Raw genomic sequence first — 23,955 nt, 5'->3', positions numbered from 1 at the left:
TTCAGGTATCCTTCGTAACGGATTCCCCTTCTCCGTATTTCGATACAAGTTTTTTAATGAACTCGGAGCTGGTGCGCTGTGCTAAATCATGCAGGCTGATTTCAGTAAACTCCCTGTCAATATAAACGGAGTTCTTGGTTTTCGTGTTATCGTATTCAACGTCGTATTGCATGTACTTCAACGCTGTAAAGAGTTCTGCATCGCTTAGCATATTGGACGTTATCAGCGCCCCATTTTTTGTATGGTGTAGCTGGAGGTGTGTCACTAACGTAAGATCATGGTCTTTTCACCTTTAACAACTGTTCCACCACACACACTGTAGGTCTTCTTCGAGTCGATCAAGACAGTATTTTCCCTTAGTGGGCTCACTTTGTTTTTTGATTCACTCATCTTGCACACGTGCACACGAGGTTTTTTTTGCTACTCGCGTGTAGAAGTAATGAAGCAATGCGAATAAAATTTGTTCGATTGCATTTTTGTAGGTGAGCGGTGTGTTTTTAGCGTCTGGTCTGTGCGAAATCAGTCGCTAGATTTTTCTGTGAGCATTTCTTAATGATGAGCAGTGTATGTATGAGTGGGTGAAATAATTCTATTCTGACCTGGAAATTTACATGATCAAATGAAGCGTTTTACGCCATGCTGTTGCTGTCGCATAGGTAGAATGTTCCATTTGTCCTCACCATGCAGATACTGAGGTTGCAGCTGCTTACCAAGCACTACATTAACCATCCTTGTTCCGCTCCCATAATGCACCATTAGTTTTAGAATGTTGTATACTTTGAATATTTGAAGATCTCATTTTTTTAAAATTTGTAGACTGCTCGTTTTTTTTTATTCTATGGATCTCGATCAAGGATACTGGTTCGAGTTCTAAGATCAAGGACACTAGTTCCAGGATCAACGATCCTGGTTCTAGATTCGTCATGACTTCAGAACGAAATAATAAGGATTCTTGGAGTCACGCTGCTGAAACCAGGATCAATGATCCTTCATTCTAGAACTCCTTGTTTCTGAATCCTAATAATAATTGACCTATCCTCAGGGATCTACGATTCTGCAACTTGATTCTTGTACCTCATTGATCCTTGATTCTGGAACTCAAACGGTTCTTTTTCTGAGTCCAAAACAAGATGAACTAAACATCTTTGTACCCAGAATTCCTCGATCCTTTATTCTATAGCTCGAGAATTCTTTAATTTGGAACTTATGAACCGTTGATCGTGGAACTCAAGGATTCTTGATATTGAAGCTCAAACATCAAGGATCGTAAAGATTTTTGATCCTGGAAATCATGGATGCTGGTTCCAAATGCCAGGATCAAGACCCTGGTTCAACAATCCAGATCGCAGCGTTCAGAACCAAGGATCCTGATTCCAGGATAAGCTAATTACCAACTTCTAGAGACCTTAATTAAACCATCTTGCATACCATCAGATTGAGTTTTAAGCACTGACACTAAGGAAATCTGTCAACTGTTCTCCGACAAATTTTCAAGCTTTTTTTCAACGAACGCCTTACACCCACAAGTCGCAGCTGTCGCGAATCCTACTCCTTTAGAACGACCCATCAACCGAATTTGCGTTGATTATGCTGTTATGCTTACAGTAAACTCCAAGCGTGTAGTTCCCCGGGTTCAGATGGTATACTTTCGTTTTCTATCAAAAAATGCATGAGCGGGTTTCTTGAACCACTTCGACGAGTCTTTAAGCTAGCTCTCACCATTGGAATATTTCCTACCTGTTGGAATGCGGCCTACATGTTTCTGGTTCATCAAAAAGGGACACAAATTTCGTGCGATTCCAAACTATTTCTTTCACTCTAAACACAACAACCTATGCATTCGGTGGATTCGTAGACGAATTGCAAACCGATGCCATTTGCATGGATCTATCCAAGCTAGATAAATTTGATTTTTACGGACAATTTCATCAATGGTTTCGTCCCTATTTCGAATGAAGGTAACTCCAAATCAGCATTAAGGACTGTCCTACTACACCATTCCTTGCTACATCCAGCATCCCGCAAGGAAGCCACCTCGACCCAGTAATATTTCTCCTCTAGTCTAATAATGTTAATATCAAAAGACGACTTGAAGATTGCGGGATTCAACCGATGCCAAATTTCTTCAAAGTAAACTGGACAGCTTCAGTACGTAACGCGATCTGAACAAAATCGTACTAAACCTAAGCAAATGCTCAATCGTCATGTTTGTGCCGAAACGTCGTCCGATCCAGTGCAACTACCGTTTGTTCGACTCGAGGATTTTAAGACACTCTCACGTCAAGGTTCATGTAGTCATCTTGAATTTGGCACTAACGTTCAAACTACATACTTCATACATTGTGGATAGCTAGAGTTTATCTTGCGAATAGCCAAAAACTTCAGTGACGTACGCTGTCTTAAATCGCTTTATTGCACGTACTCTCAATGTTAGAATATTGTTCTGCTGTTTGGAATCCCTACTACATCAATTGGGTTGATAGAATCGTGGTTGTTCAACGCTCTTCGACATCTCCCATGGCGCAACAGCTGCCGAGCTACTAAAACCGTTTACAGTTAATACACCTCGGTACTTCAGCTCTCGAGCCTTATTTATCTCGGTCTTATTGTCTGCCAGAGTGGATTGCTCTACAATTCTAAAACGCTGGGTGTTTCAAGCCCGCATTCGTTCACTACGTAATAACTCTCTTCTGCGACTACTTTTCAGGAGAACCAACTACGGTTACCGGACTTCAGTGAGTTTTCAATAGAGTTGCAACAGTATTTGACTTCCACTTGACGAGAAATACGATATAAAATAAGTTTTTAACTAACCTCAAACGTTGCTGTAGATACAACAAATGAACAATGATTTCTCAAGTTCTGGATTCTTGTATTCATTGATTTTTAGATGTTTTATTATTTATTGAACTCATCGATCTGCCAATTTGAGGAATAATGTACTTAGTTGCCTGCATAATTGGAATGCAGAAATCATTATTTAAGACTAGGTATTACGCAACGGATTTCTTGAAAGACCATCTCGACTATAATAGTTATTAATCATTGGCTTCTAAATTCATTGAAACTTGGATTTTTGCTTATTAAATTTTTCTATCCCTTCGTTTATTTATTTGGCTTTAACCCAGAGCGTCATTCACCTGGTTCAGAATAATTAACGTTTAGTTTTGTAATACATTTCTTTTTCTATCTTCCCTGCAGAAGTCTGGGATTTTGAAGACACGTTTTGGTCGATGTGCCTTCAAAAGCGGGTGTTTATTGGTTTATTCTTCTATTTGCACGTTGAAGTTTTTGGAACATAATTTGCAGTTGCGGTTCTAAATACTTTTAAAGAGTGCCGCATCGACCACGAGGTAGTTGGTGTAGATTTTAGGCGCCGTGGTCGAATTCAGCAGGGTCTTTAGAGCAGCACTGAAACGAGCTATCAGGTTTCTTCCGGTAAGATTCAATACTACTGCAACTGTTTATTATATTTGTTTTCATGTGTTCCAGGGATGGTGCTGATGGCATAGTGGAACCCAGTTGGAGTAGTATCGGTCAGGTGAAATGCCGGAAGCCATCAGTTGGGACACGTCCCCATAACGTTGTATATAATATGAACGCTTGACGAGCATCCGATCCGCATTTTTTGGGTAGAGACAGCTTCCGGAAATAGTGAAATCGCGGTTGACAAGTATCGTTCCCTGTGAAAATTTTCCTTCTCTATTATTATCTAATAGGTGAGTTGTGCCAAATACTATTTCTTGGTTGGAATGTGACGATTCTTTCCCTCCAGTTCAACGGAAGATTATTGTCTTGCCGGTACAGGACCTGACCAATGTTTTGGTTTCTGTTTTCTTCGCGGCTCAGTTGTGCTGTTGAACCAGATGTCGCCCACACGCGCGCCAAGCCTTGTACGTCCACATCCGCATCGGACGCCGATGGCATGGTTCCGTTGTCCAGGTGTGTAGAGATTTAAAGGTGTAGTAAGCAGAATTAAATAACCTGTTCCGTAGGAACGTGGGCAGTTGGCATTGTCTTCTAGCATTACCTTTTCCTCAGACGAAACGTGTGTGGAATCAAGTGAAATCGACACTGTATATTGCTTCACTGTGCACTACCAGTGGTTGAGATATCGGTCGGTTTGTAATAAGCCAGTCCAGATGATATGAGGAGCTTACAAAGGTTCTTTGGTTCAGTGGGGAGTTGGTATTTTGCATCGGTGGCTTGTCCGTATGGTTCTAAAATACAGTTTTTTGTGTCGACAGATGGGTTGTGGTGATAGTTTGGGGGGCTCCAAAATAGGGTGCGGCAGTCCAAACCGATCTGAACATTAGAAGTGTGCTATTGGGGGGAATAATAGATATAGGTGCCCCATTTGATGAGTTAAAAGATTTCTTGTGTGCTTCTGAAATACAGCGAGTCAGAAGACTAGTGGTATTTAGGTGTTACATGTCTAGCAGACCCAGGTACTCCTGTCGACAGCTGCTGGAAGCTCCGGAACGTTTGAATCGGAGTATACACGAAACAGAAAGTTCGTTGAGTTGTTTTTGTTGGTTGAGGGGATGGCGTGAGGCTCACAGGGGTTACTGTCGATACCTCGTTTTGTCGTCCTTTAGATTGAGCTAAAAAAGGTCAGCAACAACTCTTAGCAAATTAAGCTATGTTTCCTCTTGAATCGGGTCGATATAGATTGTGTCCCGCGTAGAACCGTGCAGACGACGATCTGCAAGTCTCTTGCATTCACAAATTAAGTGTCACCACCAGATTCGTTGGACTCGTGTGTGCCCGACTCTGAGTCGTGGAAGAACACGAGTTTAAGAATACAAGTCTCGTTCAGTCCATTTCTTGAAGTCTTCTTTGATCATGCGGCAGTGACCGGAGCTGGAAAACTATTGCGCTTCGAAGTTAAGACGTGATTTGAGCCTAACGATTCTGTTGATGTCAGTTCCAGGTACGTCTCTAGAGTACATGGAGGCATTTCGTCGGAGACAGGTTAAGCGATCAGCTTCGTCGTTGCCATTTGTAACGGTGTGGCCGGGAATCCAGCAGAGTGTGGTAATAAGGTATAGTGGAAATTTAATGGATGTCGGGAGTTCCCTTTTTCCACAATAATGAGTACGTATAGCGAATCAGATAGTCTTACCACTGGGTGGTTTCTTGGTAGTAGCGAAGAGTATTGCGACTGCTTCGACGGCGAATACTGAACAGCCTGCTGGAAGACGGTACGAAATGTCAGGGTCGAGCCCGTGAACACCAAATCCGACACGATCGCCCAGTTTGGATCCATCGGTATACAGCTTGCAGTGGCCAATTTTTCTGTTGTATTAACTGAGTCACCAGGTTCAGGTCGAAGTTAGCTTTCTTGTCATTCCAGTCGCGGTCATTGAACCTGTGGACCCATGTGATCTCCGGTAAATCGACTGAAGATACTATTGGCAGTCGATTTTTGAACGCACTCGTCAGCTCCGAAGGTTTTCTCCATAAAACTAGCTGCACCTCTTAAAATCGTGATGGCTGCAATCCAAGAAAAAGGGTAAAATACCTCTCTTTTTTAAACATATTGTCTCGATTGGTGAGCTAGGTAGGAGCTGAACCGTTGTAGGTGGGAGGGAGCTCAGAGGCAAGTCGTCGACGAAACCATTTTATTCGGCTCCATAAATCAGCTTACTGGTTATGATACTCTGGATAATGTTAAGTAATGTGTGGTGGTTGCTTCTTCGGTGCCGGGCTGACCTTGCCAATTTTTGTCTTTCCCGTGATACACCAAGCCCTAGAACTTTTGGATTGTTGAATACCCGAAGCTCTTAATGTATCATTAAGCGATTTATAGTTAGGTGGGTGTCAGAATTTTATGCATTTCAAATTTTCAACTATATACGAATTCTTGATTAGGTTAGCCTCTGAGCTTTACGAGTAAAACGATAAACTTTTTACGCATCCTTGATTTTTTTCAAAAAAAACAAATTTTGAATTTGTCTCGGCGAATTTTGAGATCATTGATTTTATTTGAAAATAGTTTGTCAATATGTACACTACCGTCCTATGCATATATTAAACAGAGCTCACAGTAGTACCGCAAATAGCAACTGTCACTGTTACTGTATCCATCCAGAGATCAAATTCACAATCTGCCGTTTATCAAAACCATTGAAAACTAACTGGTGACTAACATATGTAAATATCATTAAATCCACTGCCATGTTGGCAAAGTAAAGGCAAAGCCTTGGTACTACATTCCGTTGTGGAACTTGACCTCCTGTTTCGACAACTTCTTCGTTGGTTTCGTTCCTATCTCGGTGGAAGGCAACTCCAAATAAACATTAAGGACTATATATCGGCCCAACATCCGACATCCCGCAAGGAAGCCATATATGGCCATATTATGGCCAATAATATTTCTCCTCTATTTTGTTGACGCTAACGTTGGCAAGTATCGATTCTTTCCAATATTATCCATCTCTATTTTTTTTTGTTCCAGGACCTGTTCACCTCAGTGGTGGGTGCGACTTGCGGCCGGTTAGGTCAGTTCGTTTAGCTACTCTTAGGAGGTTTGGGAAATTCGGGTGTTTTCGTGTGAAAAACGATTTCTTAATTTGGGGTGCGACGGTTGTCCTACTCCGATTCAAGAGAATATTGTTGCCTTGTCGACAGGGGGCCGTCCGAATGATTTGGTTTTTGGTTTCCTCGCGGGTCTGTTGGCGGTCGCTTGCCGAGAACAAATCAAACCTGATATCGCCCACATGGAAGTGTATGTTCACATCCGCATCTAGCGTAAATGGCATGGTTCCGTTGTGGAATTTGACCTCCTGTTTCGACAGATTTTACAGTCGATTCTAAGCGCGCACGACTATTATTGCGATCGTACTGAGCACTAAGAATTCTATATGGCTGGCTCGATCATTCGATGATTATGGTTTAAAAAAACGTCTGATCCGCCAGACCAGGGTATACTAATATACTAACAGAAATAGTGGATCGTCTAGAACAATATGACGTCCCTGCTATGCCGCCATGATTTTGGATCCAGGAACTAAAACATCGTGTTAAGATAAATCATCAATCGATGCGTAGGTCACAACTTTATGATGATCGATTTCACTCGAATTTTCGGCGCATGATGGTGTAGTGCTTGTTACTCGCCGTAAGGTCGTAAGAAACTACCTCCTTTTATAAATTATCTATTTTTCGCTCTCTGTGAACGGTCACGAGTTTGGCCGTGTCGCATTAGATAAGTACGAAACAAACATCTCTCAGTGAGCCGATGATAGGTCAGTAGAGATTGGATACCATCGAAGTGAATAAATGATAATCGCATAGAAACGTTGGTGTTTCATTTTTCAACTTCAACGTCAGTATAAACTTTCTTCAGCTCATCAACGACTTATACGAGTTCTGTTACATTTGATATTGTAGATGTAGATATGAAATCTTCGTAGTTTCTTGCATGCTCTTTCTAAAGTTAGACTTCCGAGTAGACTTCCTTCGGTCATACTCCTGTTTCATCGATCCGCAATTGCCCTTTGTCTTTGATAGCGAAACCTTCGTTCGACGAAACATCACTTATTATTAACGACGTAATTAGCTTGACGTCAGGCCACCATCGTTCGTGCAGAAATATCTGAATCAATAGAAACGGGTATTAGAATAGAATCCGCCTCCTAGTCGTTTACCTGTCCCTGTCGCAACCGTCCGACCAGCCGGGTGCAGCGTACCGGCTCTGCTCGACCATCGAAACTGTCCAGTTCACTGGCTACCGCCGTTAGTGCTCTGTCCGCATGGTAAAATCTTGCTAGTAAAGATTTATCGTCAGCCTGCAAGTGAGTAAGAAAAGAAGATAATTAGTTATTTCAAATAGAAATGTAAGAGAGATCGAAATGAAATGATATGACGAAATGACGTGAAAACATGCGCCAATGCAACGTGCTCCAGTCATGGCTGTTTAGTAGCAATATTAACTGTTTAGTTAGTTCACCAGCTAAATAGCCACAGTGCTTATCAGCAATTTTCTAGGTCCTTCTGGCATTGGCGTGTGATTGATTCTCGATAATCGCAATAAAGACCTGTGATTGATAACGCCTCGAATAGCGGCTAGATAGATTGGAACGAGCCAAAAAACAATAAACACTCCACATCTCAGCGAATCTCATGTGTGGAAAGTGTTCCACTATTCCCCTTCGCTAAACAATCATCAATTATCACCAATTTCCCCCACCACCCCACAGATTAATATAATGTTCGACAACAATTCAGTTTCCCCATAAAGTGCTATTTTTAACGTTTTCCATGCTCTGGTTAGCTTATAGATGCACAACAATGTAACGTGCGCTAATGTGCGATTGAGTTCCCACTTGCTTTCGTTCGATCAGATCACCCCTCGTCGAGCAGGGGACAGACACATGGGGATTATAAGAAACTCACACCACCACCGAGGAGGACGCGGCGCAACAATAATCGGCAACGTGAGTTCAGATAACGACGACATTTATGGATTTTCCACGCTCGATAAGGTACCGGTCCGGTGCCGTCCCAGGTGGCTGCTACTGTTTCCGTGCACACACTATAACGAGGGTAGGTAGGTAAGGTACCAGTTACTGACGACTCGCAGTGAAAGCTTGAAAAATTAGGGCTTGCTCAAGTAGGCGTGGACTGTTTCTTTTTTTTCTCTTCGCTGGGCTAGTGGTGCTGCTTCCTTCTGTCTCGGCGGAGCTAGTTCGATGGTTCACGGCACGCAGTGGCTAGTGTACCGGTTCCTGTTTATGATCTATTAATGCTGTGTTTAACTATGCGATGCGTTAGCCTGGGGGTACAAGTATGCAAACTGTAGTTTGCGTGCTAAACAATTGTTGACTGAAAAATTAATTTTCGTTGTTAAAAATACTTGGAAACAAACAAAAGGGATTTTTTTTGCAAAGGGACAGGACAATACGACTCAAAATAATTTACTTAATAACTGTTGGTTTTACGGATAAAAATTAACAAATCAATCTGGTTCCACGTATACTTGCCTATTAAGGCATAAAAGTTCCGAAAAAAAGCAGCAAGTCGAGAAAACGGCTTACTAATTGTTTTTTTTTTCTTTTTCACATGGCACTGCACCATTCTAGTCTGTATTGCACTCATTCAAACTTGAGTGTAATAATTTAATCTCTTTTTAGTGAAGACAAAAACGCTATGTATAAGCCTGATGAATGGAACAAATCTCGACAAACATATGATTACGGCCTAAAAGCCAACTGTCAAAATCCACTTTGAATGGAAATTCCAGACAAACCGTTACTAGTTGAACACAGTTCACAACAGTTTATGAAAGAGAAAATTTTTCTCTTTCGTTTACTACCAACATCTGTGATTGGCGTGTAACGGTTTGTCCGGAATTTCCATTCAAAGTGGATTTTGACTGTTGGCTTTTAGGCCGTAATCATATGTTTGTCGAGAAATGTTCGTGATGTATTCAAAACAAAGCTGGTCATTTCCATTGTGTACTGTGAATTAAAGGTCATTTCCAATGTAATCCACAGATACTCATTTTTTCGGCAAAAAAATATTAAAGCTGTCTTACTTCCATGGCCAGTACAGAAACCTGTTCAAGTAAAACACGACTGGCATTCAAGCGTGTCAGGTCAAATAGTCGGTCGGTCGGTCATACGCGGTAAAAACCAGGCTAATCTCAAGGAGGGCGTAACTATAGGTAATAAATAACCATTGTGGCGAAAACATATGAAATCTGTTTCAATTGTTACCGCTCGTGTGTATGTCTATGTTCAATCAGTATATATTCAAACAGCTGTAGCCGATTTTAAGACCTTGCGAAAGCTATCGCTACAAACTTTCCCACCGCAGTAGACGGCCGACGTTCCAGAAGAATTCCAATTTGTTTGCATTTATTTTACCAACGAGCATTTCTCGTTGCTGGAAATTGGTATTGTTTGAAGCGATCCATATTGCTCGAGCCGTGGCATACCGTACCGATGCGAATGGCGTTGCGTAGCTTGCACTGGAATGGTATGTTTATTATCTTTGTTTATGTTTCGCACGCAGACATAACAGAGACCATACCCTCAGCTTTTTTTCTATCGTGCATCGTTCCAGTGCGAATGCACAAATTACTCGGTCTAAAAACCACGTGATATTACGTAATTTTGGGGGGGGCTCGATGCTTCCATTAATCTTATCGACCACGCACGGTGGTTTTGGTCCTATAAATGATACGAAATATGTGTTGAGCGTTAGTTCCTAATCCAAGATGGATCCGAGATTGTTGGTGTGAGTCTCTTGGGATACACAGTAGTTGAATCAAATTTCATTTCCACGTAAACGCGACAGTTTGCTTGATTTTGATTTAATTCTGTTTGAATCACATCACGCACTAAAGCTACCTCTGTAGAAATGCGGCATAGACCAAAACCTATGTCCGGTGATGGAAAAGAGGGGTCCTTGTAATTGGATGTTTGTCAGTATAGGAGAAATAGTGCTGGTTCCAGATGGTTTCCTTACAGATTGCAGAAAATTTTGCAAATAAACAGTGCCAAATATTGATTTGCTACACTTCAGTGTTTTTTTGATTTGAGGTCCGCAAGACTTAGTAACTGATGCTTAAATTGGAACACCGGTCTTAGAAACCATCCATCCATCTTCTCACGGTAATACCAGGGCTCCGCAGAGAATTCTGGGAAAATTTCATGGAATCGCTTGCTCTTATCCATGTAATATTGTTAGTACCACCAACCGTTGGCCTTTTGCTAAGTTTTTAATTTAAATCAGTAAAGTGTATCTTGCAAATAATCCATTAACGTATGTTAGTGCTTCATCGGACAGCCCTACTTTGGCTAACTTATCTGCTACCTCGTTTCCTTCGATCGTCACCACACACCACACTCTCTTGTAGCTCCCTCTGCTCGACGATGGATAGTGCTATTCTAATTGCTGCTACTTCAGCTGCCGTGATGACCACTTCCTGTTCCAATTTGAAAGAGTATCGTTTTTTGCAGCCCTCCAGCTATATTACTACCCCAGATCTCTCACCATCCGTTGATGCATCTGTGAATATGCGCTTTCTTCTGCAGTACTTGCTTTGTTTTGAAAGGATTTTTAGCGGTAGTACTTCCAGGACATTAACTGTGAATTGGTGAATCTGTACTGTTGCAGGTCCGTAGCTTCCGGGATCTTCAAATGTCTAACGATTTTGTTGGATTTCTTGAAATACTTACAAGCTCCCGCCTAAGATGCAACGGATATTACCCAACCAGCATTGTTAAAGCATTGAGATAGCTATGTTTAGCACAGCCAGTTGCTTTCCTCAAACACTGATTATTCACGCCTTCAAGCTTCTTTTTGTTTGTAGTACTGGCGTGATTCTGTACACCGCATCCGTATTCTAGTACACTTCTTATCAATGCTTTATATATGTTTGCAAATGTTTGAGGATGTGCTTCCGTCCGGATTCCACTGATAATTTTTAGCATGTTGAGACGGCCGTTTACCTTCCTTGTTACCTTTCAGGTGTTAGCTCCAAAACTTCAATTGCTATACTCTAAAAAGACGATGTAATTCCACAATTTATAATCCAATTCCATTTATTGTGACAGTCAACTTCTTAGCACTGTTGTGGAATAGTATTCCTTCAGTCTTATCTGCGTGTGTCGTGAAATTGGAAGCTCTTGCTGCTTCTACAAATCTGTCGATATTGTTTAGAGCGATATCGTTTAAACGATCTAATGTCCTGCCACTGAACAGGATACTAAAACGTCCACATACAGGACAAAAAAACATCGTAATTGTTGCTATTATGTAGACATAGTGTGTGTAAACAGCGTCGGTGAGAAGAAATCATTTTGGGGTGGCCCATTGTTGATAGTCCTCGAGAGATACGTTTTGCGTATTTGTAAACTTAATCGTCCATTCTGCAGAAAGCTTTCCATGCAGTGGTTAGTTCCGCAGCGACGTTCAATTCGGTGAGTGTATTCTCCAGTTCATTTGATTTGACTACGTTAAAAGCATTGCTCAAATCAAATAAAGGTACTTTCATTTCTTGCCGTTTAAGGCTCTTTACTGCACTGACCCGCTTTAGTAAAAAGACCTTTTCTGAAACCAAAAGATGTTGGTAGAATGTTCTTTTCGTCGATAGATGTCTGTAGTCTCTTTAGAACTGCTGTGTGAACAACTTTTGCTGACGAGGCGATTGTTTAAACCCGATCGGATTTCGGAATCGAAACAATCTGTATAAATTTCAAGGATCCTCTTTTACACATTATGTTTGTCCATCAATAGACTATCGATCACTTGTCCTTATATATTACATCGTCTATCTTCCATGTTATTGGCACTATCCACTGTTGTGGATCATGTCGACCTAAGTGCTCGTCTAGAAAAGCCTCTGCAGCCTCTCGATCGTTGTTCATTACGTTTTCCTTATTTTTATCCCGCTACTGTTTTCTTTACCCAAGCGACTTCTACCTGTCCATTCCACCAATTCTTAGGTATTTTAGTGTCTCTTTTCTATTTGCTCCAAACGTCCCCTTTACTACAGCTATTATATCATCTACATTTTTGACAACTTGTACTTTTCCAGTGACCTAGTATAGGTTATAGATCTCACCAAATGCAACACAAGACAGTGTTTGAAAAAATGTTGTATACCCTCTTGATTTATGACAAAAAAACTATTTTTCGGGACTTTCGGTATTAAAAAAATTTACACGTTCGTTTTTCAATCGATTTAAATTTTTGTTGTGTTCTGGAAAGAAGAAGAAATTACCTTTCCAACGGTATGCTATGTTATGTTCTCTTGTCAAAGATACTTTGCGGGTTTGGGTCAACAATATAAAAACAACCATAATTTTGCTTTTTTCATGAAAATTACTCAATATTCCTCTAAAGAAGCGTATTTGTTTTAATGAAATTTTAGAGAGAGCATTCAATTTCGAATCCATGGCAATTTTTTTTATTTTTTTCCAAATTAGAAACTTGCTCGCATGAACTCTTAAGGGGTTAGTGAGGTACTGCCTCGCACTATAAGATGTTATAATTATATCTTCCGTTATTTTTTTCAATTTCAAGCTCAAAGTTTACACACATACTTTTAAATGTATAAGTAATCGATCAAAAAAAATCTATCTTTCGAAAATTTTATGAGACTGTCCCCTTAAAAGTTCATGCGAACAAGTTTCTAATTTGGAAAAAAAATAATAACTCCGCCATTTTTTTACCGATTTTGATCATATATTATATCGTTGTATGCGAAATTAAATGTTCTCACTAAATTTCAATTTTAACAAAGATGCTTCCTTGTAAAAAGGTAAAGTAATTTTCATATTTTTAATGAAGAAATAGCTAAATAATGGGTCATTCATATTGTTATCCCAAAACCAAATAGTACTTTTAACAAAAGTACATAACATAGCATACCGTTGCACTATGGTCCCAAAGCTAAATTTAGGAAGACAAAACTGTTTGCGCCTAAACCGTTAGTTTTAGATATATAGTATCTTCGGCAAACTTTCTTAGAACTTTCTTGCCGATTTTTTTATATTAGTTGAATTAGGTCCTTGTGGTTAGGGTGTTAAAAGTATCAACTTCTTCGATATGTAAAATTCAGCTACATAGTGTTCTACAAAGTTATAAATCAATCAAATTAAAGCAACTTTTCTGAAGAAACTATGTGGCTATTTCTAATGGTTCATGTGCTATGATTTTTTCAATATTTAAGGTAGGGTGGCTCTTTAAAAATTGGTTTTCTATTAATATCTTTTTATGTGTTAATTTCTCGCTAATACTTTGTTCTAGAGGTTTTTAGAACTTTTGTAAATACACATTTTTGCCGAAGCAATGAAGTTTCTATCTCTTTTGTTTGCATAGTTACAGGCGATTTTCAGAACATAAATGGTTTTTTTTTCAAAGCTATATATCTTCCAACATTGCAAATGGATTTTCAATCTTTTAATTTCATTTGAAAGATCGGAACTTTTGTAGTTTTTGGTGAAAAAATTGCGGGAGCGTTATTTCTGTAAAAAAAATAATTTTTGAAAATGGTGTATTTTTTCAACAAAAATCGTTCATAACTTTTCAAATAGACGAGATAATAACTTTGTTACTTCAGCAAAAATATTCGCCATACAAAGTTCTAAAAGTGCTGCAAACAAAGTATTTACGAAAAATCAATGTATGAAGTGACAAATGAAAAATAGTGATTTTAAGTGGTCACGTTTTCAACGTTCAATCTCTTATGGTAAAATCAACCGAGAAATAGTCATTGAGTGTGATAATACCGAATGTCATGGCAATTCTATTGGATTTGTAAACGTTTTTGAAAGAACAATCTACCGTACATCTAAATAGTACAGTGGATTTACAGTAGTGTTAACTGCAAACTATCGTTAATTCTAAATCGGCCAACAAAAGTTATCTATGCTCACTTAAGTAAATCCTTTTTGGTTTGGACTCAAAACGAGTGCTAGAAAGACAATGTTTTAGTTCACGTCTTGTTATCTCAAAATAAAATCTTGAAACGAGTTTGTTATTCATAGCAGCGGAAATTATTGTATGCTTTTCCAACATTTATGCAATGTTTGAAAGTATAAATTAATTATCGACAATAATGACGGCTGTGGGTAAGTTAAGGAAAGATTCTCAATTTTTTGTTACTTCAAAACAAATAAAAGAGGTCTGAAAATCGCTAACCGCGAACTGGTAAAATAACTTATAAAGCATATTTCCCTAGCATCTATATAATGCATGATGACGGTACTTGCTTTATTGGCTCCGTAATAGATAACTTTTATTTAGAGTTTACTATAGTACGCTATTAACACTATTCTGAATTCACGCTAACAAGTAGTTGTACGGTAAAATGTTGTGTTTTCAAACTGTCACATATTCAATAGATTTTCATTATAACACACATTGACTATTTCTCAGTTGATTTTACCATAAGAGATTGAGCGATGAAAACGTGACCTCTTAAAATCAATATTTTTCATTTGTCACTTCATACATTGATTTATCGTAAATACTTTGTTTGCAGCACTTTTAGAACTTGGCATGGCGAAGATTTTTGCTGAAGTAACAAAGTTATTATCTCGTCTATTTGAAAAGTTATGAACGATTTTTGTTGAAAAATACACCATTTTCAAAAATTAATTATTTATTTTACAGAAATAACGCTCCCGCAGTTTTTTCACCAAAAACTACAAAAGTTCAGATCTTTCAAATGAAATTAAAAGATTGAAAATCCATTTGCAATGTTGGAAGATATATAGCTTTGAAAAAAACCATTTTTGTTCTGAAAATCGCCTGTAACTATGCAAACAAAAGAGATAGAAACTTCATTGCTTCGGCAAAAATGTGTATTTACAAAAGTTCTAAAAACCTCTAGAACAAGGTATTAGCGAGAAATTAACACATAAAAAGATATTAATAGAAAAAGAGCCACCCCACCTTAAATATTGCAAAAATCATAGCTCATGAACCATTAGAGATAGCCACATAGTTTCTTAAGGAAAGTTGCTTCAATTTGATTGATTTATAACTTTGTAGAACATTATGTAGCTGAATTTTACATATCGAAGAAGTTGATACTTTGAACACCCTAACCACAAGGACCACCCTAATTCAACTAATATAAAAAAATCGGCAAGAAAGTACTAACAAAGTTTGCCGAAGATACTATATATCTAAAACTAACGGTTTAGACGCAAACAGTTTTGTCTTCCTAAATACAGCTTTGGGACCATAGTGCGTTGGAATGGCCATTGCCAAAAAACATAGGCAATTTGAAATCTGTTGAAAAATGGCTGAGTAGAACATTTTTTCGTGCGGAAAGTCCCGAAAATTGTTTCTTTGCTATAAATCAAGATTCTGAGGCCATATTAAATTGAAAAGACGTGGTTTTGTGTTGTATTTGACGTGATCTACAAATTTTATCAGACCACTTTAAAAGTACATCATTTTTTTATATTGTGGCACTGTGTTAGTAGTGTTTGTTTGCTTCTTTTGACCCCTCACTGTTACCTCATCTTCATCGTTTGTTTTCACTTTAGGGTACAATATAATCATTATATTTAAAATCACCTCAATCACCGGTTATATCGACGAAACTCTGGCAGTTATTATTCAACTGATTTTTTTTTCTTTCAAATTCTATTTCAATTTTTTAATTCCATTTGTTTCCTTCCGAGCGTAGCAACATTGACTTCAAATAATAATTGCCCTTTTTTCCTCCTGTCCCGTTTATTGACTGAAATGCAAAGCTCGTTCCAACTCTGCGGATTTCTGGTTCTGCTCCCGGTACATGAAAAAGAAATTAATAAAATATAATATGAATACATACAATACAAATATTGAAAGAAAAAATGATTATTTACTTTTGTGATATTATTACTAAAGCGAATATTGCTTAACAATTAACTAGTTATAATTGAAAAAAAACTAATACACCTAAGGCTGTAAGTCGCAATTGAAATGGTAGAACCTATCCATTCCCATTTTTTCTTATTTTCTATGCTTCAAAAAATGTGGCAAATACATTACTTTAAAAGGGATTAATCACTCAAGCATAGTGGTTAGAATGTCCTAAAACAACCAAGAACAATTTCATTCTTTTTGGGTAAAAATCTCGTGTACAATAGCTAAACAAATCTGGATTCTTGTCAGCAGCTGCAATTTTCTCGCCAGATCAGGAATTTCTTTGCGAATATTCAACAATATGCTGAGAAAATTTCCTCAAGCCATGTTCAAACCAAACTTGTCGTGATAGCTTCCCGTATGTATATATGTACCTCACTATACAATCTTCGAGCACTTTTTGGATATTCTGTTCATTGTAGTTTAATAAAGGTTATGAGTTAAATGGACGATGCTAAACACATTTATGCTACAAGTATACAAAGCATGTAATCGTGCGCATATTTCGCCAGAGTTTCTCGTAGCATAAACAAACAATTCGTAACGATAATATCTTACACGTTGAAACACTTCTACATTTCAGGAAAGTACCTAAAACCTTCACGGAATGATCTCCAAGGCAGTAACTGTTGCGTAAAAAAATATGCAATTTTTACTATTGAATTTGATTAACAAGATGCCCCTAATTTACCAAACTACTTTGCTACGTTTCCAGGTAGAAACTAAAAAAAGAAGCCAAAATACATTGAGAAACTCCACTGATTGTGCCATGACGATATTTCCAACAACCCGACCACTGCGTAAATCATTACGATACACCCTGTGGAGTTTATCACCCACATACACAGCTCCTTATAAGAGTACACATTTTGCTTTGTTCGATCGCGTGGTATAAGTCGTTCGCCGAGCTCACCACTGCTGCTGGCTACTGCTATACAAAGAAGCCATAAATAATCGAATTTCGAGATATCAGTGAGCTAGCTCCGTGGCAACAGACGGCCCAACGGTCGAAGATAATCGGCACGGCGTGGATTTACAAATTGCGAGGAAGGTGTTGCTGCTACTCCCGAGCTTCTATGAAAATAAATCTATATGGTTATAGTAAAGGTGTTTGACCAACTCACAGCACTGACAGCATTTTTGTTGATGTGAGAATTTAGAATTGGTTCGATTTAAATCGTTGATATAAGCGCGTCTCTATAGTCAGCTGGTACCGGCGCCTAATAGATCGTAGTTGACCTCGACAGTAACTGAGGGGTACACGCGTGGAATACATAAACAGAAAAAATAAGTGCCCATTAAAAACATCCACACCAGCTCAGTAATTGTCGATTCTACAAACCATGACAGACATTTGGTCGTCTCGGGGAAATACCGTGTCGATTGAATGATTGTTTTTCTTTGCTTCTAGGAAGCGTTATTACGTCGTGTAATATTGCTAGGGAACACACCACACACCTCTCAGAGACAAAGAAGTAAATTGTCACAGCGCCATTATAGCACCTGGAGCTGGATTGTGTTGTCTGTATCCATTGCATTCAGTTAGGTTAACTATCGAATTCATTCTAAGCTTCTCGAACGAACTTCGCAAATGCGTACGTTTCAACAACCAGATAATTAATCGAGCTGTTGTGGTAGTTAGCCCATCGAACTTCTAAAAGCGTAAAAACTTGCTTTATTATTGACTGCATACTGTCTGGTAAATGAGTACTATGTTGTCAGTACAAAAAAAATACTCAAGTGGATAAATTTTGTCTTTTGAAACGTTAAATGTAAAACATGTTCCACGCACGAGTGCTTGACACGATTCAACTCCACGCTTAACAGCAACCTATTTTCGGTAATGAGCAATTTATATAGCTTGTAAAAATTCCAATAAACAGTACAAAAAGCTGTGCGGAGTCAACAACGGTGCACCGCAAATTAACCGCATAATTACCGAAAGCACCTCACTCGAACGCAATAAAGTACCGAAAAAAACAACAGTTCCATTCGCATGTTTTTTTTCTGTTCTTCATTGTGTAGCATAACTTACATCACACACGACAGTGAGTGTGAGTCAGCAGATAGGGGGTAGTTTTCGCAGACCCCTTAAAAACATTAAAAAGAAAACAGATAGGCGGTAATTGCAACATTAATGGCGTTGCCACTTTTTTGGGATACTTGAGCGGTACGCATACCGTGCTTTCTGATAATTGGCCATGTCTCCGTACAATCGAGTGCTGGTGCTCTTCCGTACATTTGATTTATGTTTCCATTTTACGTCCAGCTAGCTGCTGTCAGTTCTTACATCAAAGCTGGAATCCTTCAACCCCTGTAATCAGGTAACTTCCACGACTACGCAACCATCGATTGCATCTATTATCTAACCGGCTCTTTCTGAAAAAAAACAGCATCACCTGCAACAATCGATCGGACAGTATTTCAAAAGCCGACCGGCCTTTTGCCGCTTTTTCACTTTTTATCTATTTGCCCACAGGTGGGATCGGGAGCTGGAGGCGTACAGAGATGAAAAAATATAATTACGGTGGAAAGTGATTTCCTGGCGAGCCATTTTCGCAGAGCAGCGGTTTTTACTTTCGATTCCATACTTGCTGGGGGAGAGCAAAAAGAAACAAGATTACTCATACCGGTCCGGTGCCAATTAGCGAGCTTTGCTCGGATATGGACTGCAAACGGTAATGTTTTGTTGCTCCTGTGCCGCTTAAATTGGTTTGCCCGATTTGTTTTTCGCTAATAATCCAGCGCGTGTGTATAGTGCTGGCAGTACGAAAACACACAACTGACAGGCCAAATCAGAGGGCCAAACTTTCTATTTCATCTGCCTTTCTTCCACCTCCCCCGGCCACTCGAAACAGCAAACGGAGAGAATGAAATAATGTGTCGGCTTTTTGTCGGTTTCTGGCACGCGCTTGACGCCACGTGAATCAACCAGCGACAGACATTGAAGCGGACCTGCGCTGTGGGGGAGACCTACCGGCAACTAGCTAGGTGTCTGCTATTGGGCAGCAAAGCTACATACAAATGCTGCTAATATAAACGTGACCCACAATTGCGTAACTTAATACTTCAAAACACACGGGTGTGGCTGTGTGTTTCTATGTAGCCCAGCACAACATAGTAGGCGAACGGTGACCTGACAGCATTATCCAATCGTAGTAGCCGGCTTTCGGGAACAATCATCGTAAATCGATTGTGAATGTTATCTTTCATTTTAAGGTGGGTTGTTTACTCCATTGTGTCTTAATGTAAATTATAAACTGTGCTGTGGCTCGTTTATTAGCTTGTTTACATCGGGATTAGCAATTAGATAGCTGCTGTTTTCTTTGCGCTTGTAGCCTGATTTATTAGAAAGGTAAAAAATTACGATGAACTACCCACCAAGGCTACAATTGCTGCTAGTTTTTATGGTTCACGTCAAAGTATGATCATTTAAATCTATCTAAATAATGGCTGTTTTAATATTGTAACTTGACTCTAGTAAGGCAAACCGCAATGCAATCTTTTCCACTACTCTGCGGTCGGCGTAGATTTCAGTGACATTTTCAAAGCCAACTAGAAAAATGTTTCGTGATAATGGTCCTTTTATTTTGCACAGCCGATTTCCGCATTGTTTAGACGTATCTCACGAAATAGATTATTCGACGTAGTCAGCAGAAGGATTGCAGCACTAGCGCTGCAGTTGTCTTGTACCGTATCGGAATAGAATTTTTAGTTCTGCTAGGGCTTTGCTTCATGTCATTGCGAGAAGTTTTTTGTATCTTTCTGCAAGCGCCTAATGAACATGTAATCTGTTGTTGATTGCTTTGCACCCATAACATTTCGATCACGTAGTGGATTGCTTCATGTAGTCTGCCACACTTGAGTTTTAAAGATTCAGTCGGGACTCGGTACAATCCATAAACAATGCTTTTTGGGATATTCATTTTGCATGTGTTTATCCGTTCGAGTGACTATCATCAATTTTATTCAGCTCATTCTTTACTCCTTCAATAACAACCCAAGGAACTATTTATAAGTGTTGACGTGATGCGGGCTGAATGATCGGTCATTTCTGTCGCAGGCAGCTTTTTTAGTTCAATGGACTCAAAAACTTTGTTGGACCCTCAAACTAATAATTTAATTGACTTGGTCTGATTTTCTAAGAGTTAATCAACACTTGAAACATCATTAGACAAGCTTACATCTTTTCGTCGTTACCTTCATCGTGGCTGAATGATCAGAATCAAGGCCGAATGCGTTTAAAACTTCCATCTAGCTCGATCTTGGGCCGCCAGCCTCCTTGCACACCCCCCGCAGTACATCTTCCTCGATTGTACACAGACATCGAATGTGAAGTCTATCCTTAAGTCGATGATCTCTTACAGGATCTCTGCTAAACATTAGTCAGATCTCTATTCCGGCATTCATGCTACATGTCCAGCTCATCGTAGGTTGCCGTGCTTTATCAGCCTTTCGAGGTAAGCATGTTTGTAAACTTAGTACAGCTCGTCATCATTCTCCATGGTGCCGGCGAGTATTGAGCGCAGAACTCGTCTCTGAAATACACCGAGCACTCGATAATCCGACTTCTTTAATAACTACGCTACATGCTGGCTTAGAGCAACAGGAAGTATAAGCAATGTGAATAGAGCAAGTTTTGTGGGTACCCGTGAGCGACGGAAATTTAGCTGAATTTGCAAACCGTAGAAAGTCCTTTTCGGCTGGCTTCCAACGTCCACATGTCACTAGTATTCCACGATATATGCACTCGTTGAGTATCTGGTACCGTAACGCTTCCATTACCACCTGGGAACCAACAACCTTACAACCTCATTTTCCTACTTTTATTTTGCCTAGTCAGAGTTTCTCGATTCGATTTTCGCTGTCTTCCTTTTGAATGCAACAACGGTCTCTTCCACTGTTCTGCGATCAACACCAACAGTGATAGTTTCGTTCCTTTGCACATCAGATCTTTGTTTCGCATCTAGGGGCGCCTCGCTGAGCAACAAACTAGAAAGTGCATCGACCTACTTCAATCCAACGTTTCGTTTCACAGAATCGAACACTGCCTTGAAATCCACCAACAGATAATGTTCGCATGTTGTTTTACCGGGATTTATCTATGATTTGTCGCAGATCAAACGTCTGCCACGGGACATCGTTAGTTAGAAGCCGTTCGATTTGTTCACAGGTAGTGTTTCCAACTTTTAGGCTATCGTCAGCCAGGTGCCTTAGTCAAGTACCATGGTTCTGAAGAGACTTGATTTATCTGGCACATCGTTATCATCCTTCTCGAAACTCGCTTTTGTATTCCCCAGCAGTGGTTTCAATTTGCTAAACAGAACATGGGAGAGTATTCTATAAATATTGAAAATACATTCGAGTATATGATCTCTTCTTAACGATAGGGCTTATGAGGCAATCTATCTTGTTCTTCCACCTCTTAGATATTAATAAGGACGAAAAACATTTTCTATGTAGATGGGTCAAAGTCTGAAAATGAAAAAACCGGTTATATTACATATACAGAGAATGGCGCAGGGGCATTCAACACAAACTGTACGAAGTGTACAAAACTGAAGGCTGACTGGACGGTGGAATGCTAATGAAGAATGCCCGTCACAAGCGAGCCCAAATACAAGAAATTATCGAGTAACTCATTGTCGTAGACATCAAACGATATTCTCAGGAGGCGTAATGTTTCTTCCTTAAAATATCATGCTCTCCAGTACTTCGTCTGCCTTTATCCTCGTCTAAAAAATACTTGCCTCAATGTCAAAGTCATCGGTGAAACTAAATCTTCTCAATTACCTTATTTAAATTTTTTGGTGGAATCCAATGGGGAAAAACGACCGAAATGCTGAGAGAAACAAAAGAAATTAAGCGCAAAAAACAGGTACGGTCGCTCTCGGTAATATGATAATCATGTGTTCCTTCTGGGACGTCATCATAGCTCAGGGATTTCATAAGTGTTTGTTTATTGAACTGAAGTCCCAAGGGTTGCAGGTTCGAATTCTGCCTCTGGGGTAATTTTTTCACATAATTTCTTTCGTTTAACTCATCATTTCCATCTGTTTTCCACGTTGGATACCACCAAAAATGTCTCAAATCTTGTCTCTTCGACTCCGACGACCGGTCGGTTCCGACAGCATGAAGTAACAAGTTACTTTACGCTTGTCCGGACATGCCGTAGACTCAGGTGATTCGCATTTCTAATGCCAAAAGATCTTGACTCCTACGGTAACAGACAAAAAGTTTAGTCGCCGGTGAGCTCTAAGCTTGCATATATGATCCTTCCACGCTTTTCTAAACTTTTTCCCTTCAACTCCTTGCTCTCCCTTGAGTACTATGGCTCTTAATATTGAAAAATATACTTCACCTTCCAGTCCCTTGCTAATTAAATGCCGTAACAACTGTTGACAAATTGACTCAATAGGTCGTTAACAAAAAAAAATGATAAAAAAGTATTCACCATTTGATATAAACCTGGAATTAAATACTAAATTTTAACCTGTAACCCGAACAAGCTGCGATCTCAGATTTCATATCATTACGTGCATCGGTGCACATAAACAAATCGCACCTGATTCATGCTGGATTGCGAAACTGGAGTAGGCGCAACAGTGCAACCCTCACCACCGGACATTAATATGCTGTCAGTTTAATTTCCGCTAGCAGGAAGCGTCGACGGGCGATATAACCCACACACTTAAACAACAACCAGCTTCAATCGGTAAATAATCATCCGCCGGGCCAAGTATCAGATTCGCGTGCAATCATCAATCAATCAAACGGCTACCACCACACCACCGGTCGGTCGGTCGGTCTGTTATGTCTAAATGAATCTGCTTGTTTTGTGTGAAAAGAAGGGGGGTAAGAGAAGGTGCTCGTTTCGCGATTATATGCGTATATATTTTTTTATGCAGACCATGATGTAACTTAAGTTTTATTTCTGTATGCACATCAGACCGCTCCGAGGCTGATTGTTTATTATATTAATGCTACACTTACATCACGTGCCCTGATTTGGACGGAGCCCCATCCGACGAAGAAGCGCCAGCCAAGCGATTCGACTTCGCCGATGTTGTTATGGCTTGGTGGACGAATAAAGGCCTCAGTAAACTGTTGTTCCCTTGTTCAGTAGTGTTCATTATATCAGAGAGGGTCATGCTCGTCACATTCGTTTCGACTCGTCGAAGTTTTGAAAATTGGTAGTCCTCAGATACAGATTTGTCCAGAAATAGTTCCTCTTCGTTCCAGTTCCAGATAAGTCATTGCTATTAGGATAGGTATAAGAACTGCTATATTCTATCTAGTTTTGACACATCGTGACTTCACAGTCTCTAAAAATAGTAGTTGTAAATGGAAAATCATTTTTTCACTAAAGTTCTTGTCAATCGCAGTTTCAGGAGAGCCTCTCTGGAAAGTGCTAATCGATTCCAATCTCACCCAGGCGTCCAAAATGGATACAGTTCTCGCCGATTATAACGAGATGATTCCTACCCATTTCGGAAGAATCGAGTTACGGTTTAACTAAACTGCCGAATTTTTTTAGGTGATAACCACCTGAAGGAAGTGAAAAAAACACGCTTC

The 23,955-nt window shown here is 39.5% G+C and overlaps 1 protein-coding gene across 1 annotated transcript in view; it reads right to left on the bottom strand.

The window, feature by feature from the left end:
• LOC131676926 (lateral signaling target protein 2 homolog) overlaps positions 1–23,955 on the bottom strand; it is a 49,879-nt gene that overhangs the window by 4,538 nt on the left and 21,386 nt on the right. Inside the window, exon 2 of the mRNA XM_058956329.1 lies at positions 7,653–7,793. Within this exon, the coding sequence (XP_058812312.1) occupies positions 7,653–7,793 (141 nt within the window). The remainder of the gene's footprint in view (positions 1–7,652; positions 7,794–23,955) is intronic.

This window comes from Topomyia yanbarensis, chromosome 1 (genome assembly GCF_030247195.1).
Source record: "Topomyia yanbarensis strain Yona2022 chromosome 1, ASM3024719v1, whole genome shotgun sequence".
NCBI classification, from domain to species: Eukaryota; Metazoa; Arthropoda; class Insecta; order Diptera; family Culicidae; genus Topomyia; species Topomyia yanbarensis.
Note: the sequence above shows the minus strand (reverse complement) of the source record. Positions and strands in the feature narration are given on the sequence as shown.